At 55.3% G+C, this 26322-nt stretch overlaps 1 protein-coding gene and 1 pseudogene across 4 annotated transcripts; both read left to right on the top strand.

The window, feature by feature from the left end:
• Positions 1-13300: 13300 nt before the first annotated feature.
• On the top strand, positions 13301-13354 carry LOC115836489 (annotated as a pseudogene).
• Positions 13355-16692: 3338 nt separating this feature from the next.
• PTGES2 (prostaglandin E synthase 2) lies at positions 16693-24744 on the top strand. 4 transcript variants are annotated; one of them, XM_030817899.1, is made up of 8 exons: positions 17461-17733; positions 20035-20232; positions 20605-20697; positions 20926-20984; positions 21633-21778; positions 22342-22542; positions 22999-23116; positions 24163-24744. In XM_030817899.1, the coding sequence occupies exons 3-8, from the start codon at positions 20694-20696 to the stop codon at positions 24289-24291; spliced, it is 657 nt and encodes a 218-aa protein (XP_030673759.1). In that variant the 5' UTR covers positions 17461-17733; positions 20035-20232; positions 20605-20693; the 3' UTR covers positions 24292-24744. The 4 variants fall into 4 exon arrangements, with proteins under 4 accessions (XP_003264240.2, XP_030673759.1, XP_030673762.1 ...); XM_030817900.1 differs by having other exon boundaries at positions 17471-17733; positions 21629-21778; XM_003264192.4 differs by lacking the exon at positions 20605-20697 and having other exon boundaries at positions 16693-17733; positions 21629-21778.
• The last annotated feature ends 1578 nt before the right edge of the window (positions 24745-26322 follow it).

Below are 26322 nucleotides of genomic sequence, written 5' to 3'. Positions count from 1 at the left end.
CTGTAATCCCAGCACTTTGGGAGGCCAAGGCGGGCAGATCACGAGGTCAGGAGATTGAGACCATCCTGGCTAACACAGTGAGACCCCGTCTCTACTAAAAATACAAAAAAATAGCCGGGCGAGGTGGCGGGCGCCTGTAGTCCCAGCTACTCAGGAGGCTGAGGCAGGAGAATGGCGTGAACCCCGGGGGGGCAGAGCCTGCAGTGAGCCAAGATCGCGCCACTGCACTCCAGCCTGGGCGACAGCGAGACTCCATCTCAAAAAAAAAAAAAAAGTATCCTCTGCCAGGCCGGGTGCGGTGGCTCACGCCTGTAATCCCAGCACTTTGGGAGGCCGAGGCGGGTGGATCACGAGGTCAGGAGTTCGAGACCAGTCCGGCCAACATGGCGAAACCCTGTCTCTACTAAAAATACAAAAATTAGCAGGGCATGGTGGCAGGTGCCTGTAATCCCAGCTACTCAGGAGGCTGAGGCAGGAGAATAGCATGAACCTGAGAGGTGGAGGTTGCAGTGGGCCGAGATCACGCCTTTGCACTTTAGCCTGGAACAGAGAGAGATTTTGTCTAAAAAAAAAAAAAAGTATCCTCGGCTGGGCGCAGTGGCTCACGCCTGTAATCCCAGCACTTTGGGAGACTGAGGCGGGTGGATAACCTGAGGTCAGGTGTTCAAGATGAGCCTGACCAACATGGTGAAACCCTGTCTCTAGTAAAAATACAAAAATTAGTTGGGCATGGTGGCACATGCCTGTAATCCCAGCTACTCGGGAAGCTGAGGCAGAAGAATTGCTTGAACCTGGGTGGTGGAGGTTGCAGTGGGCCAAGATTGCACCATTGCACTCCAGCCTGGGCGACAGAGGGAGACTCCATCTTGGGGAAAAAAAAAATGTATCCTCAGGGACCAGCCTGGCCAACATGGCAAAACCCTGTCTCTACTAAAAATACAAAAATTAGCCAGGTGGGGTGATGCACGCCAATGATCCCAACTACTCAGGAGGCTGAGGCAAGAGAATGGCTTGAACCCGGGAGGTGGAGGCTGCAGTGAGCCAAGATCGCACCACTGCACTCCAGCCTGGGCAACAGAGTGAGACCCTGTCTAAAACAAAAAACAAAAACAAAAAAAACACATATCCTCGGGGAGGCTGAGGTGGGAGGATCACTTGGGCCCAGGAGGCCGAGGCTGCAGTGAGCTATGATTGTGCCACTGCACTCCAGCCTGGACGATAGAGTGACCCGACTCTAAAAAGTACCCTCTAGTCTATGGTGACTGCTTTATGTAGCTGAGACCAGTGGGTGGAGCCCCAGAGAATTTGAAGTTGGGGGTGGGGCAGCGTCATGGATCTCTGAGGATCCAGGACTCCAGGTATGAATGTGGTGGGTGAGCAGGGCACTGGGTCCACAGCGGAAAGACACCAGAGCCAGGTGCAGAAGGGGAGATGACCCCGCTCGGGGGTCCCCCAGGCCGTCTTGAAGCCTGGCTCTTCCACATGCATGCAGATCTCTGCCTAGCTCCCACCCAAATCAGGCGCTCCTCCGAAGAGAGCGGCTCTGCGCTTCTGTGAGGTCGTGCACGGACAGCACCGGGCCCCAGGGTGTCCCTACACAAGGCTGACTTTCTGATCAAACCCATGTAGGGCTCATTCCTCTCTCTGCACCAGCTCCAGACCTGTCTCCTACCCACTGGCCTTGGCTCTCTTCAGGGTCCAGCAGGGCTGCAGGGAGGAGGTCAGCTCTACACACACCCACCACACAAGCTTCAGGACTCAGCACTAGGAAGACTGGGTAAGGACCGTGGTGTAGACCTCCTATTCAGACTTGACTGACTCCAAGGGCTCCAGGGTCGACAGGACACTGGAGCCCCATTCCTCACCCACCCCCTTCCCACTGGGCCCCATTCACTGGGCCCCATTCATTGGGTCCTGGCCAATGAGGGTACACAAGGGTTCACACTGCTCAGCGCTTGGGACAATCTCCACAACACATGTGGCACCGTGCACGGCATGCCAGGCACCCACCCGCCTCCCCTCGGCCCCTCCTATGGTTTCCACCGTGGCCCCTGGACTGGTCCTGCCTTCTCTCAAGGAGCTGCAGGTGCCTCTAGTGAGCCCTCAATGAGCCACACAGAAGCACTGGGGCCAAGCCTCTCCTGAGAGGAGCTGGGCCGGGCTCCCAAGTCCTGCTGTGCAGGTCGGTTTAGCAACAGCAGGAGCTTAAAGACAGGTCCCTGCCTGGGTTTCCTGTGGCCAGAGACCAGAAGTACTCCGGCTGCTCCTGACCCTCCCGCAGTCTCTGGCAGGCAGCTGTCCCCACTCTCCATGCCCAAGAGTGGGTGCTCCCTGGAGACTGCAGCAGCCTGTCCTCCCACGGAGAGGCCCAGGTCTCATCCATGCATGAAGGCAGCAAGACGCTTCCTGGCAGTCCTTGCATCTCAGGAATCCAATCTGACACCCCGTTCTGGTTTCCGGATCTTGTGAGTAGTGTTCAACGTGGCCATGAATGGTTAGCCCTCTGACGTGTTTGAAGGCTGGGCAGGAGGTGACTGGCTGGGCTTCTAGGAGCCAGGTACCACACCTGGAAGGAGTCTACAGTCAAGATGCCCCCAGGAGGCCCAGTCACAGACGCAGGAAGTCTTGGTGTCTGCAGATCAGCCCTCCTTGGTCACAGCAGGTCCAGGCTGGGCACCCGACTCTCAAACACCCAGGAACGGGAGGGGCTGTTTAGTGTGAGGAGCTTACCCTGCCAGGGCCTTGGGCTGAGTCTCCTGTTTCCAGAAACAGTTTTCCAACCCCCATCCTCTCTCATGCCAAGGCTCACCGAGGGGCCCTGAGGCCCTCCTGCCCCTTCTACCTGACAGGGACCCTGCCCGCCTGTGAAAATCCCCTCCCAACCCTCCCCCAAGTACACCCACTGGATTCCTCCCTCTGATGAACCCCTGGGGTCTGCCAGACATGGGGAAGCAGGCCCTGCTGCTTGAGGTCTGGGCCCAGGGCCCTTGCTGGTTCCATCCCTAGGTGCCTGGCCCAGGCATGCTGCTTAGATGGGTGCTCTGCCTTTTACTCTGCAGCCTGGACTCCCATGCGGGCGAGAGGGCCCACAATGATCATAGGTGGCAGCGGAGTGGACGTCAAGGCTCTGAGCAGGGTCTAGGGTGGACACAGGCAGCGGCAGGCAGTGGTGGATGCCAGCCTCCTGTGGAGCTGGGCCGAAGTCCCTCTGTCATAGGCCTCTGTCCCACATGGCCCTGGCGCTGCTCAAGACCAATGCTCCTCCCAGCTCTGCACCCCTCCTGCCTGGACTGCAGCCCCCAGCACCCCAGGAAAGGGGCATCTCCACGGCGGCCACTCCTGCATTACCCCACATGCTCCCGTGCTCCCTGCTCTCCAGGCCCTTGGCTGGGCCTCCGCTGGCACCATCAGAGGTGGCTGGGTGAGAGGACCAGTCTGGCTCTCCTGAAAGCTGGTTCTCCCGAGAGCCAGGACAGGCCAGGAGCATGCCCAGCCCAGGGGGCAGGGTAGTAGGTTCCGGAAGGGTCAAATGAGACCAAATGTCCTTGAAGACACCCCTAGCTCCAGAACCACAATGCACAGCCTCCTGCCTGGGGCCCCTCTGGTGCCCTGTGGGGGCTGAGGATGGAGTGGGCTGCAGCCTCTTACGCCCTCCGCTTCATCCCAGTGGTGGAGGGAGATCGCAGACAGGGACCCACTCCTCCCTGGCAGCACGTGTTTATTTCAGCTGAGGGGGTGGGTTCCGTGGCTGAGCCTCCCCCTCTGGGGGAGGGGGACATGAACAAGGCTGTGACAGGCAGTGAGGACCAGGTCTGGCTCCAAAGGGAGAGCGTGTCCACCTTCAAAAGAAGAGGCCAACTTGGACCAGTGCAGAGTGGGGTGAGGGGCAGGGAGGGCAGTGCCAGTGGCAGAGCAGCAGGAGACGCCAAGAACACCCAGAGACCTTGGCCTTCACCTGGCCACTGTCCTTCTCAGCCCGATTCTCAGAGGGCCCAGGTCAGAGGTCTGGGGGGGAAGTGTAAGTTTCTGGGTACAAAGCTTGGTGGCCCAGACCTTGGGCCGGAGAGAGGACCACTCCCTGCCCCCTCCTGTGACTCTCAGAATCACCTGTCAGGAGGGGGAGCCCTCTGCGTTGCCACGACGGGCAGACCCAAGGCCGCAGGGCACAGGTCTGGGTGCCTTTCCCGGGGCCCAGACTCCCTCAGGCCTTGGGTGGGCACTGGCCTCTCCCAGGTCACTGCAGTCCCAAGCGCCCCTCCCTGGGAGCTCAGCCTGGGTCTGCCCCAACTGGAGTGTCTCGTGGTTCTCCAGGTTCTGCCTACAATCCGAGGTCTCCCTGTCCTCGGCCACCTCCCCACACCGCTGGGTCCCACCTCCTCCTGACACTCTTGGGTCCCCTGTCCTGAACTACCTCATCCCACACTGCTGGGTTCCCTTGATTCAGGTCCCTTCCTTCCCATACCTCTGGGGCCCCCGGCTTGGCCACCTCTTCCCCACTCCACAGGCCACACCCTTGGCTTTCTCTCAAGAGTTTGCTTTCTTAACAGTGAATTTCCTATTGTTAGCATCTTCTGCAATCTAGAGAAGCTGAGAATTTCCCAAATCATCAAATTACTACAGCAAATTACCACAAAGTTGCAATGAGCTGTTATCACACCACTGCACTCCAGCCTGAGCGACAGAGCAAGACCCTGTCTCAAAAAAACAAACAAACAAAATCCAAAAGTAATGAGAACATGGCTGCTCTTCAGGAAAGGAAAAACATCTGGGCCACACCACCACCACCACCACCAAAAAATAGCTTATGTGTCATTTGCCTTTGAGTAATGTACATACGTCATTCATTCTCCTTAAAAATCAGGCATTAGGTACTGTAACAAATGTGCACCAAGAAAAGAACAGGCATTAGGATGTTAACCATTATGAAATTTAAAAAATAATAATAAAGAATAAGATCCTTAATCATTTGCAAATACTTTTTTTTTGAGACAGAGTCTCGCTGTCAGCTAGGCTGCAACGGCGCAATCTTGCCTCACTGCAATCTCCGCTTCCTGGTTCAAGCGACTCTCCCACCTCAGCCTCCCGAGTAGCTGGAACTACAGGTGTGTGCCACCATGCTTGGCTAATTTCTGTATTTTTAGTAGAGACGCACTTTCACCATGTTGGCCAGGCTGGTCTCGAACTCCTGGCCTCAAGTGATCTGCCCACCTCAGCCTCCCAAACAAAGTGCTGGGATTACAGGTATGAGCCACCACGCCCAGACTTTGAAACTTTTTTTCTACATAAAGTTACATTTACATTATTCATTTACATGGATATATTTTGGGGGACCATTTTCCAGCCAGCATAGTCTCCTTGACTCCATAGACCCCTTCTCCCCACACCCCAGATTCCTCTTGTCCTGGGCCACCTGCACTACAGACCTCCTCACAAAGGGACTTGGACTCCCTTCAGGAGAGGACCCGGGTCGTGGGCAGCCCCGCCTGTGTAGAGAGCTGAAGCTGGGCTGCTCAGAGAGCCCCCAGCTCAGGGCTGAGGAGCTTTAGGGCTCAGCTGTGTCCCAGGCAGGTGCTGGGGCTGGGGGGGTGGGAGCCTGGCCCTTCTCCTACTGTCTCCTGCTCTTCCTTTTTTTTTTTTTGAGACTGAGTCTAGCTGTGTTGCCCAGGCTGGAGTGCAATGGCGTGATCTCAGCTCACTCCAACTTCCGCCCAGATTCAAGCAATTCTTGTGCCTCAGCCTTCCTGAGTAGCTGGGATTACAGGTGCGTTCCACCACGCCCGGCTAATTTTTGTGTTTTTGGAAGAGACGGGCGTTGCACCATGTTGGCCAGGCTGGTCTCCAACTCCTGACCTCAAGTGATCCTCCTTCCTCCACCTCCCAAAGTGCTGGGATTATAGGCATGAGCCACCACACCCAGCCTGTCTCCTCCTCTTCCTGCCTCCCCCCACCCTGCCTCATCCCCTTCCTGTGTAGCTCAGGGTATGTACAGGCTCCGAAGTGCACACCCAATGTGTCCCCTGCTACTAAATGTGCTGTGAGCATTACAATCCACCCAGAGGGCCTTGCCTCCTATGCAAAGGGCTCAAAGGTCCTTCCTTCCTGACCTGAGTCTCTCTCCTTCTAACTAATTATCCTTACTAGGAGCAGGCACTAGGAGAGAGCCGCTTCTCTGCCTCCTGCCCAAAGAGGGCCATTTCAGAGAACCACAGTAGAAGAGGATCTGACTGCCAGCCTTGGAGCTTGTGGACTGGGGTCCAACTATTGCCAAGAAAAGTCTAAAGGCAAGGGATGGGCTGGATCTGCTCTTGCTGGTGAGTGGAGACGAGGCTGTCCAAGGTCTACCACTCCCCAAAGGCAGGCAGGGGTGTCTGGTCTTCCTGTGGCCTGAGCGAACCTTGGGGAAGATCCATTCAAAAGCAATCCTGGCCGAACAGGAGTCTGGAAACTTTGAAGACCCCCTTCTACCAGACAACAGGATCAATTAAGAAACAGACTCTGAGGCCGGGCACGGTGGCTCACGCTTGTAATCCCAACACTTCGGGAGGCTGAGGCAGGCGGATCACCTGAGATCAGAAGTTCCAAGACCAGCGTGGCCAACATGGTGAAACCCCGTCTCTACTAAAAATACAAAAATTGGCTGGGTGTCATGGTGCGCACCTGTAATCCTAGCTACTCAGGAGGCTGAGGCAAGAGAATTGCTTGAACCCAGGAGGTGGAGGTTGCTGTGAGCCAAGATCGTGCCACTGTACTCCAGCCTGGGTGACACAGCAAGACCCTGTCTCAAGAAATAATAAAATAAAATATGTTTAAAAAGAAGGAAAGAAAGAAAACAATCAGGAGAAGAAATCAAGAAGACAGAAAGATCTTCCTATTTTATGGGAATATCAAAGCCAAAAGTTGACTCTTGGAAAAGACTAATCGGATAGAAATTTGGAAAAATTTCTCATGACAAAAGGATATAAGACACAAATAAACAACTGTAGAAATAAAAAAGGAACAGAACTATAGAGTTCTAGAGCTATTAAAAAGATAATGAGCTGGGCGTGGTGGCTCACGCCTGTAATCCCAGCACTTTGGGAGGCCAAGGCAGGCGGATCACGAGGTCAGGAGATCGAGACCATCCTGGCTAACACGGTGAAACCCCGTCTCTACTAAAAATACAAAAAATTAGCCGGGAGTGGTGGCAGGCGCCTGTAGTCCCAGCTACTCGGGAGGCTGAGGCAGGAGAATGGTGTGAATCCGGGAGGTGGAGCTTGCAGTGAGCCGAGATCGTGCCACTGCACTCCAGCCTGGGTGACAGAGCGAGACTCCGTCTCAAAAAAAAAAAAAAAAAGATGACGAAAGAATGCAATAAATAAGGAAATGAGAAATTTCCCAGAAAATTATAACTTACAAAAGAGATTCAAGAAGAAAAAAAACATCTGAGTTATCCTCTGACCATTAACAGAAATTGAATCAGATGTTAACAAATCTTCCCATAATGACAACACCGGGCTGAGTGCTGTGACTCACATCTGTAATCCCAGCACTTTGGGAGGCCAAGGCAGGAGTATTGCTTGAAGCCAGGAGTTTGAGACCAGCCTGAGAAACATGGCAAAACCCCATCTCTACAAAAAAAATTAAAAATTAAAAAAAAAAAATTAGCCGGACGTAGTGGTATGCACCTGTAGTCCCAGTTACTCGTGAGGCTGAGGCAGGAGAATCACTTGAACCCCAGAGATAGAGGCTGCAGTGAGCCATGATCTCACCGCTGTACTCCAGTCTGGGCAATAAAAATAAAAAAATAAAATGCCAGGCTTGGCGTGGTGGCTCATGCCTGTAATCTCAGCACTTTCGGAGGTAGAGGTGGGTGGATCACCTGAGGTCAGGAGTTCGAGACCAGCCTGGCCAACATGATGAAACCCCATCTCTACTAAAAATACAAAAATTAGCCAGGCATAGTGGCATGTGCCTGAAATCCCAGCTACTCAGGAGGCCAAGGCAGGAGAATCGCTTGAACCCGGGAGGCGGAGGTTGCAGTAAGCCGAGATCGCGCCACTGCATTCCAGCCTGGGCGGGCGACAGAGCGAGACTCTGTCTCAAAAAATAAAAAAATAAAAATAAATGCCATCTTTGCATCACATCCTATTCAAGGGTACTGACATCAACGTGACTTATCACCATGGATGTTGGCCTTGATCACCTGACTGAGGTACATTGGTCAGGTCTCTCCACCAGACAGTCACTCTTCTCCTTCTCCCCCTTACCATACTCTACTCTTTGAAGGACGTCCCTATACACAGCCCACACCTAAGAAGTAGGGAGTTTTGCTCCACCTCCTTGGGGGGCTGGATATCTGCAGAAATTATTTGAAATTCTCCTTTGATTTTTTATTTACTTATTCTTTTTAAAATTTTTTTTGAGACGGGGTCTTGCCCTGTTGCCCAGGCTGGAGAGCAGTGGCGTGATCTCAGCTCACTGCAACCTCTGCCTCCCGGGTTCAAGTAATTCTCCTGCCTCAGCCTTCTGAGTAGCTAGGATTACAGGCACCCGACACCACACCCGGCTAATTTTTGTATTTTTAGTATAGATGGGGTTTCACCACGTTGGCCAGGCTGGTCTCGAACTCCTGACCTCATGATCTGCCCACCTTGGCCTCCCAAAGTGCTAGGATTACAGTCATGAGCCATTGCGCCCAGCTATTTATTTATTTATTTTAATTTAATTTTTTTTTTGAGATGGAATTTTGCTCTTGTTGCCCAGGCTGGAGTGCAGTGGTGCGATCTTGGCTCACTGCAACCTCCGCCTCCCGAGTTCAAGCGATTCTCCTGCCTCAGCCTCCTGAGTAGCTGGGGTTACAGGCACCGGCCACCAAGCCTGGCTAATTTTTTGTATTTTTAGTAGAGATAGCGTTTCACACTGTTGGCCAGGCTGGTCTCAAACTCCTGACCTCAAGCGATCTGCCCTCCTTGGCTGTTGGGAGCAGGCCACCCAAAATCTGGCCATAAACTGGCCCCAAAACTGGCCATAAACAAAATCTCTGCAGCACTGTAACATGTTCACAATGGCCCTAATGCCCAAGCTGGAAGGTTGTGGGTTTACGGGAATGAGGGCAAGGAACACCTGGCCCGCCCAGGGCGGAAAACTGCTTAAAGGCATTCTTAAGCCACAAGCAATAGCATGAGCGATCTGTGCCTTAAGGACATGCTCCTGCTGCAGTTAACTAGCCCAACCTATTCCTTTAATTCGGCCCATCCCTTCGTTTCCCATAAGGGATACTTTCAGTTAATTTAGCATCTATAGAAACAATGCTAATGACTGGTTTGCTGTTAATAAATACACGGGTAAATCTCTGTTTGGTGCTCTCAGCTCTGAAGGCTGTGAGATTCCTGATTTCCCACTTCACACCTCTATATTTCTGTGTGTGTGTGTCTTTAATACCTCTAGCGCTGCTGGGTCTCGGCACTCAGCCTCCCAAAGTGCTGGGATTACAGGCGCGAGCCACTGCGCTTGGGTATTTATTTTTAAGACCAAGTCTCGCTCTGTCACTCAGGCTGGAGTGCAGTGGCATGATCTCAACTCACTGCAACCTCTGCCTCCCAGGTTCAGGTGATTCTCCTGCCTCAGCCTCCCGAGTAGCTGGGATTACAGGTGCCCACCATCATGCCTGGCTAATTTTTGTATTTTTAGTAGAGATGGGGCTTCGCCATGTTGGCCAGGCTGGTTTGGAACTCCTGACCTCAGGTGATCTGCCCACCTCGGCCTCCCAAAGTGCGGGGATTACAGGCGTGAGCCACTGCGTCAGGCCAATTTTTGTATTTTTAGTAGAGACGGGGTTTCACCATATTGGCCAGGATGATCTCTATCTCTTGACCACGGGATCTGTCTGCCTCAGCCTCCCAAAGTGTTGAGATTACAGGTGTGAGCCACAGGGCCCAGCCTATTTATTTATTTGAGATATAGTCTCGCTGTGTCTCCCAGGCTGGAATGCAGTGTCGCGCTCTCGGCTCACTGCAACCTCCATCTCCCGGGTTCAAGTGATTCTCCTGCCTCAACCTCCCGAGTAGCTGGGACTACAGGCGTGCACCACCACGCCCAGCTAATTTTCTGTATTTCCTTTTTTTTTTTTTTGAGACAGAGTCTTGCTCTGTTGCCCAGGCTAGAGTGCAGTGGCCTGAGCCACCACGTTCGGCCCCGAGATTATTTGGAATTCTTCTGCACAGATTTGTTTTTTGTCCCTCACTTACTTATTCAATCATTTATCTATGTAAGTGTGGACTTGTTTGATAAAATGTATAGGAGCCCATTGGTTTGGACTGAGCTCCTGCACCAGGCCCAATAGACCGAACCAAAATGGAGTCACTGATGCTGCAGCTCCAGGTCACCAGCCAAAACTAAGTTGTTTATCTGACCCTCCTTCCTAGAAATCAGGAGAGTGACAGATCAGATAAAAACCAGATCCCCACACAAGCCAGTTTTAGCCAGCATGATAAGGAAGTCCTTTTTGCTTTATTTAACCTTTACAAGGAAAGTAACTTCGAAATGATCAATCTGCTCTTTGTTCTCTGACCCTTCTTTCTTCAGCCCTTTTCTGTCTATAAAATCTCTGCCCAGCTCATGGGAACACTCATTCAATTTTATAGAATGAGATATCATCTGATTTTAGACTAGCAAATAAAATCCAATTAAGATCTTTAACTTTGGCCAGGCATGGTGGCTCACACATGTAATCCCAGCATTTTGGAAGGCCAAGGCGGGAGGGCTGCTTGAGCTCAGGAGTTCAAGACCAGCCTGGGTAATACAGTGAGACCATATCTCCACAAAAAATTAAAATAAAAAATTAGCCAGGCGTGGTGGCGGGCATCTATAGTCCCAGCTACTTGGGAGGCTGAGGTGGGAGGATTGCTTGAGCCCGAGAGGTTGAGGCCGCATTGAGCCATGATTGGGCCACTGCACTGCAGCCTGGGTGACAGAGCGAGACCATGTCTCAAAAAATAAAAATAAAATAAATGTTTTGTAATTTTGTCTTCTGGCTGACTCATGGATGTTTATTTTATACTTTGGGTTATAATCCAATCCCACCTTATTTTTGTTGCTCAAATTGTTTCAGCTTTGGTCACTGGGAGCTCCTGAGACCTTCTGACATACTCCTTTCATTGTGTTTTGTTTTTTGGGGGGTGGGGGGGATGGAGTCTTGCTCTGTCACCAGGCTGGAGTGCAGTGGCAAGATCTCGCCTCCCTGCAACCTCTGCCTCCTGGGTTCAAGCAATTCTCGTGCCTCAGCCTCCCAAGTAGTTAGGATCATAGGCTCCTGCCACCATGCCCAGCTAATTTTCGTATTTTTAATAGAGATGGGATTTCACCATGTTGGCCAGGCGGGTCTCAAACTCCTGACCTCAGGTAATCCGCCTGCCTCGGCCTCCCAAAGTGTTGGGATTACAGGCATGAGCCACCACGCCCGGCCCATTGTGGTTTTTGAGCAATTTGGTAAGTAGTGACATACATAAATGCCCACAAAACCACCACCACAACCCAGATGGTGAGCATATCCCTCACCACCGAGTCCTCCCGCCCTTGGTAATCCTTCCCTCCAGTTCTCCACTGCTCTTCGCAGCCCCTGACCTGTTTCCTGTCACCGTAGATGAGTCTGCATCACCTCTCTATATGGGACCATATAGTAAATGCTCTTTATTGCCTGGCCTCTTTCACTCAGCATAGTAATTTTGCAATTCATCCCTTCAGCAGGTTCTGGATGTGATGAGGGGCAGTAGGACACTCAGGGAGAGACCCCCTGGGTGTCAGAGAGGGGTAATTGGTGGGTCAGCAGAAGTGGCAGAGCGGGGCCAGGGGGTTGTGGAGAGGGCAGAGGCTGGCAGGACTCCTGGGTTCCCCACTGGCCACTGAGGAAGGGCAGGTGAGAAAGATGGCAGGTTAGGTGGCTGTGTCTCCATGGTGGGGGTCCCTGGAGGGCATGCCAGCTAGCTATCCCAGAGGCAGGTATAAACCCAGGCCTAAAGTCTGCATAGGGCTGACCTAAAGCCACAGGCTGGAACTTTCATGACACATGTGTGACAGAAACCAGGGGAGGGAAGAGGTGGCCAAAGGTATGTGTACCAGGCCCAGAGGGGACATGACTTAACCTAATTCTTTTATTTTTCTTTATTTTTATTTTTTTTTTTTTTTGAGATGGAGTTTTGCTCTTGATGCCCAGGCTGGAGTGCAATGGCGTGATCTCGGCTCATCGCAACCTCCGCCTGCCGGGTTCAAGCGACCTGCCTCAGCCTCCCGAGTAGCTGGGATTACAGGCATGCACCATCACACCCAGCTAATTTTGTATTTTTAGTAGAGACAGGGGTTTCTCTATGCTGGTCAGGCTGGTCTTGAACTCTCGACCTCAAGTGGTTTGCCCGCCTCAGCCTCCCAAAGTGCTGGAATTACAGGCATGAGCCACCATGCCCAGCTTTTTCTTTCTTTCTTTTTTTAGAGACTGGGTCTCACTCTGTTGTCCAGACTGGAGTGCAGTGGCGTGATCCTAGATCACTGCAGCCTTGACCTCCTGGGCTCAAGCGATTCTCCTGCCTCAGCCTCCCAAAGTGCTAGGATTACAGGCATGAGCCACTACATCGGGCCCAGAAAAACCTAAATCTTTTTTTTTTTTTTTTTTTTTTTTGAGACAAAGTCTTACTCTATCACCCAGGCTAGAGTACAGCAGTGGCACGATCTCGGCTCACTGAAACATCTGCCTCCCAAATTCAAGCGATTCCCCTGCCTCAGCCTCCCAAGTAGCTGCTGGGATTACAGGTGTGAGCCACCGCACCCAACCCCATTTTTGTATTTTTAGTAGAGATGGGGTTTCACCATGTTGGCCAGGCTGGTCTTGAACTCCTGACCTCAGGTGATTCACCCGCCTCAGCCTCCCAAAGTGCTGAGATTATAGGCGTGAGCCACGATGCCTGGCTTGGAACCTAATTCTTAAGAGGCAGGCTGCAGAAGAGGCAAGGGCAAGGGAGATAGGGAAGTGTGTCCAGAGAGGCTGAAGGAAACCCAGGGACACTAAGGTCACAGAGCCGTAGAGGGGCACATGTCCATGAGACTGGCCACTGGTTCAGATACCAAGTGCAGGTCATAGAAGTTATGGCTCAGAATGGGGCTTGTAGGCTGGCAGGATCTGGGTTCTGCCTGGACGGAGGCTCCCTTCTCTCCTGGCTGTGAGACTCCTGGGTCCTGGCCACCTGGCCACCCCGGGAAGAGTACGGCTGTCTTAGTGTGTTCCTGTTGCCATAACAAAATACCACAGGCTGGGCAATGTATGAAATAATAGAAGTGTTATAGCTCTTTTGGAATTTATCCAGCAGGTTTTCCAGTTTTCACCCCTAAAAAGAAAGAAAGAAAAGAAAAGGGCCGGGCACGATGGCTCACGCCTGTAATTCCAGCACTTTGGGAGGCCAAGGTGGGCAGATTACTTGAGGTCAGGAGTTCGAGACCGGCTTGGCCAACATGGTGAAAACCTGTCTCTACTAAAAAATACAAAAATGAGCCAGGCATGGCCGGGAACGTGTCTCACGCCTGTATTCCCAGCACTCTGGGAGGCCAAGGTGGGTGGATCACGAGGTCAGGAGTTCAAGACCAACCTGGCCAAGATGGTGAAACCCTGTCTCTACTAAAAATACAAAAAAAATCAGCCTGGCATGGTGGCAGGCGCCTGTAATCCCAGCTACTCAGGAGGCTGAGGCAGAGAATTGCTTGAACCCGGGAGGCAGAGGCTGCTGTGAGCAGAGATCATGCCACTGCACTCCAGCCTGGGCAACAGAGACTCCGTCTCAGAAAAAGAAAAAAAAAAAAATTAGCCAGGTGTGGTGGTGTGTGCCTGTAATTCCAGCTATTGGGGAGTCTGAGGTAGGAGAATTACTTGAACCCAGAGCCGGAGGTTACAGTGAGCTGAGTTCGAGATTGCACCACTGCACTCCAGCCTGGGTGAAGAAGCAAGACTTCGTCTCAAATTAAAAGAAAAAAAAAAAAGGAAATGAAAAGAAAAGAAATCTATTGCTCACAGCTCTGGAGGATGGGAAGTCCAAGATCCAGTCACCAGCAGGTTCGGTATCTGATAGGGGCCTGTTTCTCACAGATGGTGCTGTCTAGGTGTCCTCACATGGCAGGGGAGATGGAAGGGCAAAAAGGGCCTAGCTAGTTCCTTTAAGCCCTTTTATAAGACTACTAATCTATTCAGGAGAGCAGAGGCCTCATGACTTAATCACTTCCTAAAAGCCTCATCTCTTAATACGACTATGCTGAGTCTTGAGTTCCTACATATGAACACATACATTCAAACCACAGCAACAGCCATGCCTAGGATGGGACACTCTGCCCCTTCACCAGGCTGTAGGGGAAGAAGACTGTGCCCACTTGCTCAGCCCTCAGATGAGGAAGGGCTGGACTAGGATCAGGGCAAGGTCAGGGAGGAGGCCATGAGCACAGGGAGGCGGAGGCAGAGGAAAGGGGTGAGACGGGGCAAGGCTGGGATAGAGGATGGGGTTGGGACTGATCAGAGACAGGCTGGGGCTGAGATGGGGAGGAACAGGGGCCTCACAGCCCAGGCTGGCTCGGTGCCCCGACTCCCATATGAGCCTCTGAGATTTGCTCAGACTTGGGCCTAGAGCTCCATCTAGCTCTGCCGCAGTGGGCTGCTCAGCCCTGAGGTTCCCCTGGGCATTCAGCAGGGCTGTGCTCAGTGCTGGCCGCAGGTTGGAGGTCTCCGGTGGAGTGAATTAAGAAAGAGGCAGTGCAGGGACCAAGGGCAGTGAGGCAGAAGGAACACTGGAGAGCAAGCCAAGCAGTCTCATGGCCAAGACAAAAGAAAAAGAACTTTGGGTTGGGTGCGGTGGCTCATGCCTGTAATCCCAGCATTTTGGGAGGTCAAGGCGGGCAGGTCATTTGAAGTCAGGAGTTTGAGACCAGCCTGGCCAACATGGCGAAACCCCGTCTCTACTAAAAATACAAAACTTAGCTGGGTGTGGTGGCGCACGCCTGTAGTCCCAGCTACTTGGGAGGCTGAGATGGGAGAATCACTTGAACCTGGGAGGCGGAGGTTGCAGTGAGCCAAGATTACGCTGCTGCACTCCAGCCTGGGCGACAGAGTGACTCTGTCTCAAAAAAAAAAAAAAAAAAGAGAGAAAGAACTTCGCCAAATATTTTGGCGAGGGGCTGGTCATTGAGTTTCCTTTCTAGATTTGGCAAGAGATGAATCCTCTTGTGCTAGGGCGGAGCAGCTCCCAGGTAGGCCCTCCCAGGCACCAGCCTCTCCCCACTCATTTTTCCATTTAATCCTGATAGAAATCATTATTCCTATTTTATAGGTGGGCATCTCCGGGCTGGAGAAGGTGGGAAGGAGGTCGATGGTTCTCTCTCCACACCCCACCCCTGGACTTTTTTTTGTGAGACAGGGTCTTGCTCTAGCCCAGGCTGGAGTACAGTGGTATGATCACAGGTTCATTGCAGTCTCCAACTCCTAGAGTCAAGCCATCCTCCCGCCTCAGCCTCCCAGTAGCTGGGAGCACAGACGTGTGCTACCACACCCAGCTAATTTTTCCATTTCTTGTAGAGACAGGGTCTCTCTGCTGCCTAGGGCGGTCTCAAACTTCTGTCCTCAAGCTATCCTCCCAAAATGCTCTACCTCCCAAAATGCTAGGATTACAGGCGTGAGCCACCACGCCCTGTGTCACCTCAGCAGCTTAAGCACGTGCAACTGGTTGCTCTGTAAGCTGCTCACATTTGGCAAGGCTGCGAGGCCACACCAGCAAAGCCAGGTGGCTGGGGATGCTGACCCAGCAGAGCATCGCGCTCCCCGCCCCGGGCCAGCCCCTCCTGCTAAGCCCAGCAGGCCAAACTCGGACCCGCCCTCCTCAAGTGCCTAGGTCTCCCCTGGGCCTGAACACATCAAGTTACATTTTGATGGAGTTAGAATCTGGAAAATCAAGAGTGTGGAAGATCAGGAGCAATTAATGTAAACAGGAGGAGGACGAAGCTGGGTCCCGTCTAGCAAGCAGGAGCGTGAGAGTGGCGCTGGGAGAAGGCATGGATAGCGATAGAGTAGAGCACAGAACATGGGGCTCACCCTTAACCATTCCTAAACACTCTAAGCTCGAGCAGTCCCTGAACTCCTGGTCTGTAAAGTGGCTGAAGGAAGTGGGTGGAGCAAAACCCATATGGGCGAGTGTCCCAGCAGCTGCCTCAGTTTCCCCATCTGTAAAACGGGGCTGGGGACCTGCAGCTCTCACGGGACTGGTGACCCGCTCGCGGGTTCTCGCCTTGCATCCGAGACAGCACCTACAACTCCAAACCCACTTGGGGCGGGTCGAGGTGGGCCCTTCGGTCCCTTCCAAGCCAACGTCCCGATTCCTCTTCCCGGGAAGGCACCCCCGGAAACGCAAAGGTCGCTCCAGCAGTCTCCTCGGGTCACCCGCTTCCCCGAAGCCGTCGTCCTCGCCTTCCGCTCTAGTCTTCACCGGCATACTCAGGTCCCCGCTGGGGACTGACACTGCGGGCTCGGTCGCCGCAAGGACTGGAAGGAAGATGGAAGATGCGGGGCGAAGGCGGAGCGAGAAGAGTGGGACACGGCGGAGCAGCAGAGCCAGGACTCGGAGCTCCTCCCCCTCCCCGCCCATCTCCCCGCCCACTCTGCGAGTCCCGCCCAGGACCCCGCCCACTCCACGACCCCCGCCCCTCTCCCGGGCGTCGGGCGGGGCCATCCTGGGGCTGTCCGCGGAGACGCCTATGCGGTGGAGGCTCTGGGCTTCAGCTAGGGCGGGCGAGCCCAGCAGAGGGACCGGGCAGCCTGGCACCTCACTTTGCCGTCCTGTGCCTGGAAACCTCGGGGTCTGCGGGCCGGCCGCTCCGCGTGGGCGAAATCAGAGACGCGTGGTTTCCAAGGCCCCCTCGGGTTCGGGAAAATGTTATGGTTCGGATCACAGTAGGAAGCGGACAATGAGGCGGGAGGGCAGAGAGAACCGCACCACCGCCGCGCACCTGGTGCCGGATCTGGCCGTTTCAGGGGCCTTCGGTGGCCGGAAGTCGCGTTCCCTGTACTGACTCTAGAAAGGACTGGATTTGTTTCGAATGGGCGCTCGCAAGAGAAGTGGCCAAGTACGTGTTACAGACGGCCACGCCGCCCCTTAGGCGGTCAAGGTGGGGCGAGCAGGCAGTGGCCCCCCGCAGTCGGCCAGGTCACCACCCAGGGACCTTTGGAGGCGGAAGCATAGAGCGGTCTGCAAACGTTCCCGAACGTGCCTCTGCGGCTCTGGCGGGCGTTTCGAACCTGGGCGCCGGGCACACGCCCAGTCCCAAGAGCGCTAAGGGTCCCCTTGGCGCCGCCGTCACCCCGGGCAACCCGCGGGGCGTCCGAGTGCTGGCCCTTTAAGCGCCGCGCGTGCCTCGGCGTCTTCGTTTCGCGCGCCCGCCCGCGGCGCCGGCGGAGCGAACATGGCCCCGGCTGCGCGGGTGGTGCGGGCGCTGTGGCCTGGCGGGTGCGCCTTGGCCTGGAGGCTGGGCGGCCGCCCCCAGCCGCTGCTCCCCAAGCAGAGCCGGGCTGGCTTCGCGGGGGCGGCGGGCGGCCCGGGCCCCGTGGCTGCAGCTCGTAAGGGGAGCCCGCGGCTGCTAGGGGCAGCGGCGCTGGCCCTGGGGGGAGCCCTGGGGCTGTACCACACGGCGCGGTGGCACCTGCGCGCCCAGGACCTCCACGCAGAGCGCTCAGCCGCGCAGGTAAGGCCTGGCCCCGCCGGGGATGGGGATGCTGATCAGCGCCGAACTCGGGACTCATGGGACCCCGCGGGGTCAGGAGTTGCCTCTGCCCGCTTGTGACCTTGGGCGAGTGACTTGGTCTGAAGTCTCCGAACCCTCGGTGTTCTCTTCTGTAAAATAGGGGCACCCCTGATGCCTACTACCTGGAATTGTTCGAGTTCTCATAAAATCGTTCTTCTACCGTGTTTTTTTGTTGGGCTTATTTATTTATTTGTTTTTTTTTTTGAGATAGGGTCTCGAATTATCTCCCAGGCTGGAGTGCGATCGCGGCTCACTGCAGCCTCCGCCTCCCAGGTTCAAGGGATCCTCCTGCCTCAGCCTCCCGAGTAACTGGGACTATAGGCTCACCCCACTGCGCCCTGCTAATTTTTGTATTTTTTTGTAGAGATAGGGTTTCACCATGTTGCCCAGGCTGGTCTCGAACTCCTGGCCTCAAGTGATCCGCCCACCGTGGCCTCTGAAAGTGCTGGGATTACAGGCGTGAGCCGCTGCGCCCAGCCTCTGCCATGTTTTAAGGAGACTTTTTTTTTTTTTTTTTTGAGATGGAGTTTTTTTGCTCTGTTGCTCAGGCTGGAGTGCAGTGGCGCGATCTCAATTCACTGCAACCTCCACCTGGTGGGTTCAAGCGATTCTCCTGCCTCAGCGTCCCCAGTAGCTGGGATTACAGGCGCCTACCACCAAATTAGCCCGGCTAATTTTTGTATTTTTAGTAGAGACGAGGTCTCACCATGTTGGCCAAGCTGGTCTCGAACTCCTGACCTCAAATGAGCCACCCACCTCGACCTCCCAAAGTGCTGGGATTACAGGTGTGAGCCATGGAGCCCGGCCTCTACCGTGTTTTAAAGAGACTTTTTTTTTTTTTTTTTTGAGACGGAGTCTCGCTCTGTCGTCCAGGCTGGAGTGCAGTGGTGCAGTCTCGGCTCACTGCAAGCTCCGCCTCCCAGGTTCACGCCATTCTCCTGCCTCAGCCTCTCCGAGTAGCTGGGACTACAGGCGCCCGCCACCACGCCCGGCTAATTTTTTGTATTTTTAGTAGAGACGGGGTTTCACTGTGGTCTCGATCTCCTGACCTCATGATCCGCCCGCCTCGGCCTCCCAAAGTGCTGGGATTACAAGTGTGAGCCACCGCGCCCGGCCGTTAAAGAGACTTTTTTGATTAAGAGATGGGAGATCACAGGAAAGGGAAAGCCTTTTTCACTGTCCAAACGTTTGTCATCCTCTCTCCCCACTGCCCCCAGATCCTAAGGCTGTGTATTTATTTAGTAGTAGTGGTGGTGGTACTTTTATGGAACTGATGACTTAGACTCCAGGCTGAAACAAGAAGAGGTAGGAAGGTGTCCCCCCACCAAGTGGTGGCCCAGCTGTCTTGAGACACTTTATACCTACCCCGCCCCTTCCAACTCTTTATTGCTTGACCCCCCCGCCCCACCACCCACCCACAGATGCTTTTTTGCTGGACCAGAGGGAACAGGGGTGGGTGAAAGGGGCGTGGAGTACTCTGTGTCTCCCTTCCTGCCTCCACGGTCCAGCTTCCCCTCTGAACACAGGGAGGTGGTCTATAATTGTGGCTTTCTGGCATGAACGTGCAGCAGGCTCCCCTGGGGGCTTTCCTGCGGAGCTTGCCACACGCAGGCCATGGCCCAGATACCACCCTCCCCCTCGGATATTTGAGATAGGCTGAGGCTGGAGGATCGCATGAACCCTGGAGTTCAAGGCTGTGGTGAGCTGTGATCAAGCTACTGCACTCCAGCTTGGATGGTAGAGTGAGACCCTGTCTCTAGAGAAAAAAACAAGAAAGAGATTGGAGGTAGACCCCACTGGTGAACATGAGCCTGGGTGGTAGCCCAGCTCTGCCCCCACAGGTCCCTGGGGTTAGAGGAGTGGGAGTGAACAAGCAAAGTTGAAACAGTTGTTCCGTGTTTGTGGGAGTGGGGTGTATACCCTGGGGCTGTCTGGTGTCCCCTTGAGACTGGAGTGAGAAAAGGGGTCTGTCCAGTATGGGACAGAGACTGGAAGATTCCTCCTACACAACCTCACAGCAAAGGGTAGGACTCCCGTAGGGACCGTGCTGGCGGGGGGCTTAAACCTGGGCTGCCATCCAGTGCCTCCCTTTCCCCTTACCACCCCCTTCCATCTCTAGTTCCTCTTCCCGATGTTCTAGCGTCATCTCAGAAGACTCCTCTGGAAAACATACTTGCTTGGGGGCAGGGCCTGGGCCTGGGGGTGCCAGGTCTAGAAGCCCCTTCTGTCTGCTGCCCGCAGCTCTCCCTGTCTAGCCGCCTGCAGCTGACCCTGTACCAGTACAAGACGTGTCCCTTCTGCAGCAAGGTCCGAGCCTTCCTCGACTTCCACGCCCTGCCCTACCAGGTGGTGGAGGTGAACCCTGTGCGCAGGGCTGAGATCAAGTTCTCCTCCTACAGAAAGGTGCCCATCCTGGTGGCCCAGGAAGGAGAAAGCTCGGTGAGCCCCAGGGAACCCCCTGCATCCTTCCTCCTTTCCTGGGTTGTCCTGCAGCGCCCCCTAGCCTGGCCTGGCTCTGCAGCCTGGGAAGGAACTTCTGATCCTTGTGCCTCTAAGGACTGTGGGGAAAGTAGCTGCATACAGTGGATGCTCGATAAATGTAGGCTCTCTCCTTCCGTACCAAAACCAAACACCTGCTGGGTCTCAGGGAGGCAGAACACCACAGCTTAACAACATAGATTCTGAAATCATCGATCTGGGTTTGAGGTGTGATTCACCCCCTCACTAGCTGTGTGACTTGGGGCAAGTCACTTAGCCTCTCTGCACTTGCTTGCTTCATGAGTCAACAAGGGGCCATATTCTGGCTTGCAGGGGCAGCAGATATGAAATGCCTGGCACAATGCTTGGGGTCTAGTATGTAGCTTCCAGAACCCACCCTGCCCCTCTACCTGGGAGGCCAAATGGGTGAGTGGGCTGGGGCTTAGACCCCACGGCTTTCCCACACCTTCCTCCCCATTAGCCACAACCGCGTCTCCCTACTCAGGATGGGTGCCCTGAGGGCAGGGCGGGGAGGACTCTGGGCATGTCCCCAGGAATGGATAAACAATGCCCAGAGTGTCTTGTTAAAGAGCCCCTGGTGACTCCCAGTGGCTGGGTTGCAACCTCAGATTAAACCACCCTTTTCTCTTCCAGCAACAACTGAACGACTCCTCTGTCATCATCAGCGCCCTCAAGACCTACCTGGTGTCGGGGTAAGGAGCCCCTCGGAGACCAGGCGGCCATTGCTTTTGGTGGCTTCTTCCTCCAGGGAGGCCTCCCCGAGTTCCGTGGTGGGAGCAGGTGGAGCTGCTGCTTAGATTTCCAGAGTACGGAGTGGCTCGCACCTGTAATCCCAGCACTTTGGGAGGCCGAGGCAGGCAGATCCCTTGAGGTCAGGAGTTCCAGACCAGCCTGGCCAACATGGCAAAACCCCATCTCTACTAAAAATACAAAAATTAGCCAGGCATAGTGGCGAGTGCCTGTAGTCCCAGCTACTCAGGAGGCTGAGGCAGGAGAATCGCTTGAACCCGGAAGACAGAGGTTGCAGTGAGCCAGGATCGTGCCACTGCACTCTAGCCTGGGTGACAGAGTGAGACTCCATCTCAAAAAAAAAAAAAAAAAAGATTTTCCAGAGAAGCCTGTGGCCGTCCTACTCCAAGCCCCCCACTTTGTCCTCCCCACACCTCCCTCTCTTGGGGAAGTAGCCCTGGCATCTACTCCAAATCCCTCTTACTGCAAGAGTCCGGAGAGCCTTTGTTGGTCCTGGCTCCACTTTGAGGCTGGGGCAGCGGGGTTGGTCGGCCACAGGGGACAGGAGGGGGAAGGAGTTGGGGTGAGATTGTGGCTCTCTCTGAAGGCAGCCCCTGGAAGAGATCATCACCTACTACCCAGCCATGAAAGCTGTGAACGACCAGGGCAAGGAGGTGACCGAGTTCGGCAATAAGTACTGGCTCATGCTCAGCGAGAAGGAGGCCCAGCAAGTGTATGGCGGGAAGGAGGCCAGGACGTGAGTGGGGCTGGGGCTGGCGGGGGACGGTGGTGACGGCAGGGGTCTTCTGTAGAGTAGGACCAAGCTGAGCAAGATGGCGTGAGCCGGGAGCAGCATGGGAGACCAGCGGGGCTGGGGCCAGGCCATGCCGGATTTCAGTAGAGACCTTCTTGCAGCCGGGCGTGGTGGCTCACTCCTGTAATCCCAGCATGTTGGGAGGCTGAGGCAGGCAGATCACCTGAGGTCAGGAGTTCAAGACCAGCCTGGCCAACATGGCAAAACCCCATCTCTATAAAAATACAAAAATTAGCTAGGTGTGGAGGCACACACCTATAATCCCAGCTACTAGGGAGGCTGAGGCAGGAGAATCGCTTGAACCCAGGGGGCAGAGGATACAGTGAGCTGTCATGCCATTGCACTCCAGCCTGGGTGACAGAGCAAGAGTTTGTCTCAAAAAAAAAAAAAAGACCTCCTGCTCAGGCTTCAGCTTCCCACCCGTGCAGTGGGTATGTTCTAGAGAACGCAGCCTGCTCCCGACACAGCCCAGGTCCTGGCTTAGGACGTCCCTCCCGTGCCCACAGGGAGGAGATGAAGTGGCGGCAGTGGGCGGACGACTGGCTGGTGCACCTGATCTCCCCCAATGTGTACCGCACGCCCACCGAGGCTCTGGCGTCCTTTGACTACATTGTCCGAGAGGGCAAGTTCGGAGCCGTGGAGGGTGCCGTGGCCAAGTACATGGGTGCAGCGGCCATGTACCTCATCAGCAAGCGACTCAAGAGCAGGCAAGTGTGTGTGCACATCCGGGGCCTGCTGTCCCCGAGCCTCCGGTGCCACGAGCAGTGGTGATCCCATCACACCCCTCAGGAGACCAGCGGGAGGCTGAGGCCTAGGGCAGGTGGGAAACGAGTTATGGATTATGGGTCCCTTGGCCAAGACGGGACTTGGACCCAGAGCTCCTGCTCACCTCCCCCCGGGGACAGCAGGGCTGGCCTTGAAGCCGGAAGCCTGGGCCCTGACTGGCGCCTCCTCTGTGGCTGTCTCCCTGGTCTGGTCTCTTGCCCTTACCACAGCCTCCCCGTCTGGGACAGATGCTCCCTGAGGCACCTGCAGATGTGATGCTGTCACCTGGGGTGCCGTCCTGGCTTCCACACCTCCCCCCTCTCCCCAGAGGAGACCCCTCTTCCCTGCTGGGCTGGGAGTGGGGGCTCCCCTGAGGGGCTTTTCCCTTCCCCGCCCAGGCACCGCCTCCAGGACAACGTTCGCGAGGACCTCTATGAGGCTGCCGACAAGTGGGTGGCTGCTGTGGGCAAGGACCGGCCCTTCATGGGGGGCCAGAAGCCGAATCTCGCCGATTTGGTGAGTGTGGTGGTGGCAGGTGGTGCCTGGACCGAGGGTTCTGTCCTCAGAGTGGGGGAGGTTTGCAAGGGAAAGCCTGGGCAGCGCCTGCATCTTGCCAGAAGAACCTGCCTCTCTCTGCCATCACGGACAGAAACTTGCCTTGAAGTGGCTCCAGGAGAGAAACCGATGACCAGGAACTGCCTTGGTTCACATAACTGACAAGTTCAGGGAAAGGGTTGGCTTCGGGCCCTGCTGGATCCAGAGGCCCGGGTGGGCCAGCTCTACCTGTCGCCATCAACACTGCCCTCCCTGGAGTTGGCTTCAGCCTCAGGCGGGCTGGGTCCGGTGCTCCAGGCTTCTCCCAGCAAAACCCCTGGGATGACGTCTCACTGGCCTGGCTTCGCTGCCTTGTTTCTTTTTTTTTTTTTGAGACCAAGTCTCATGCTGTCACCCAGGCTGGAGTGCAGTGGTACAATCTCAGCTCACTGCAACCTCCGCCTCCCAGGTTCAAGCAATTCTCCTGCCTCAGCCTCCCGAGTAGCTGGGATTACAGGCCTGTGCCACCATGCCCGGCTAATTTTTATATTTTTAGTAGAGACAGAGTTTCAGTATGTTGGCCAGGCTGGTCTCAAGCTCCTGACCTCAGGTGATCCACCCACTTTGGCCTTCCAAAGTGCTGGGACTACAGGCATGAGCCACCGTGCCCGGCCCACTGCTCATTTTAAAAACTGTCCTGCCCCTGGGTGACCTAGGTCTTGAAACTGGGTGGTGGGTTCTCTTCTCCCCAATCTCAGGACCTGAGATGGGGGAGGGCATTTATCCCAAGGAAACTTGTGGGGGCGGGTCTGTGGCCCAGAAAAGGGGTTACAGGTGTGAAGCAGATGAGACCTGCAGCCACCCCACACGCTTTGTTCAAACCCTCACCTGTGCTGCTGGCCCTTGAGTGGGTCACGAGCTCCAAGCGGGGAGGGGATGGGACCTGGCCACACAGCTGGCAGGGAACAGAGGAGGTTTGGATGCCTGTCAAACCAGCCGTGGTGACACGTTTCTGTTTCGTGCCCCAGGCGGTGTATGGCGTGCTGCGTGTGATGGAGGGGCTGGATGCATTTGATGACCTGATGCAGCACACACACATCCAGCCCTGGTACCTGCGGGTGGAGAGGGCCATCACCGAGGCCTCCCCAGCGGACTGAATGTCCCCGCGCAGAGCAGGGGGAAGGCAGTGGAGGACGCCAGCTGCCAGGGCCTGGGGCCACTGGGCCAGCACCTGGCGATACTGGTGGGGGGCAGGATCATTCTGCCCCTTGTCCACCCACCCCCACCAGCCCTCTCGCTTCTAACACAGGGCACCTGCTGGCGCTCAGGGATGTTAGGGACGAGTTCCAGCCCTGCCACTGCCCTGGGGTGACCCCTCCCTGTCCCTGCCTCCCTGCTCTGCCGCCCCTCTCCCTGGTCCCTCAGTGGCTGTTCCATGGCGACGTCCTGTGGGTGGGGGACCCTCGACACGACAGCAGGACGGTTCGTTTTTGGTGGAATCCCATCCCTGGGTTCCCCTGGTTCCCACTCTTCCCAAGCCTCCCGGGACTGGGACATGTTTGCAATAAAGGAAAGGTTTGTGGCGCCTGTGACGGCAGGCATCTCCTGGAGCTCCGTGTGGCTGAGTGCTGCGTGGGGCTGGCGGTCAGGGGAGGCATCAGGCTTGGGCTGTGCCAGCCCTGGCGGTAACTAACCGCTGGCCTGGTGCTTCCCAGGTGGCAGGCACGGTACGGCTCTGCAGGCTTTGTGTGGCATCAGCTGGGCCATGGAGCCCAGCAGCCAGGGTGTAGTTTGGGGCCTGCCCCTACCCATGGTGGGGCTCTGCAGTGGGGTCCCTCATCAAGCCTCAGTTTCTTCGTCTGTCCCCGCCTTGTGGGAGAGTTCAGTGATAGGAGCAGGTCCAGTGCACAGAGCAGGGGCACCTGGTCCAGGGCATCAGGCTATTCAGACCCTTGCTCTACAGACGGGACCAAGCCCTCTCAGTGGCGGCCCGGGGCTTCAGCTCCAGGCTGGGCCAGGCTTTATGGGAGAAGAGGCTCTGCCTTCCAGGGTGAGTGTGGGTTGTGGGTGGGACCCCTTTCCTGCACAGAGTACCCAGGATGGGGCTCCCCAGTCCCGACGTAACTGAGGTGGGGTGGCCTGCTAGGGGCCCTCCAGAGGCCAGTGAGCCCACCTCCACCCACTGGCCCTTCTGATGGACTGGGCAACGCCCCCATACCCTCTTGAGAAACTTTTTTGTTTTGTTTTCTATTTTTTGAGACAGGGTCTCGCTCTGTCACCCAGGCTCGGATGCAGTGGCGTGATCATAGCTCACTGCAACCTCAACCTCCCAGGTTCAAGTGATCCTCCCACCTCAGCCTCCAAGTAGCTGGAACTGCAGGTGCACACCAACATGCCCAGCTAATTTTTTGTTTTTTATATTTTGTAGATCCTGGGTTCTGCCGTGTTACCCAGGCTGGTATCGCACTCTAGGGCTCAAGGGAACTGCCCGCCTCAGCCTCCCGAAGTGCTGGGATTGCAGGCGTGAGCCCCCACGCCCAGCCAGGAAACTTTTTAAAGTTTTATTTTCTTTATTAGTATTTTAAAAACAAAATAACTCATGTTCCTGTAATAGCTAACATTTGAGTAAGGTTGAAGTGAGCGCTCAAGGCAGGCAGTGTGACGTTTGGAAGCAGGTGGCTGTGCGGTTGGTGACTTTGGTTTTTCCCACGGGGCTGGTCTGCCACTGGCTGTGTTCTCGTCCCCATCCTGGGCGTCTACCTGTCGGCATATGTCACATTGGCTTGTTCTCATGGCTGCATAGTGCCCTGCCGCCTGGATGCACCACAGTCCTTCAGCCGGCCCCCACTGTGTGCCCTCTGTGGGTGTTGACTCCAGGAACTTGGGCTGCAGGGTAGAGGAGGCAGCCAGGCCTGAGGCTGTGCCCATCTGTGGCCTTAGGAGTCACAGCAGCCGCCTCTGAGAGGCCAACAGGTGTCAGGGCACCCAGAGCCACCACTGTGTCCAGAACGGCATTTCCACTTCACTGGCCAGGCCTAAAGTCCTGAGGGGCCTTTGCTCCAGGGACCCAGGGTGCCTCCCTCAGCAGGGCAGGAACTAGGCCGGGAATACCATGGGGCACTGAAGGAGGACCCTCCGTCCCTGTACCCCTCCATCCCTGTACCCCTCCATCCCTGCACCCCTCCATC

Source organism: Nomascus leucogenys, chromosome 8 (assembly GCF_006542625.1).
Source record: "Nomascus leucogenys isolate Asia chromosome 8, Asia_NLE_v1, whole genome shotgun sequence".
Lineage (NCBI taxonomy): Eukaryota > Metazoa > Chordata > Mammalia > Primates > Hylobatidae > Nomascus > Nomascus leucogenys.
Note: the sequence above shows the minus strand (reverse complement) of the source record. Positions and strands in the feature narration are given on the sequence as shown.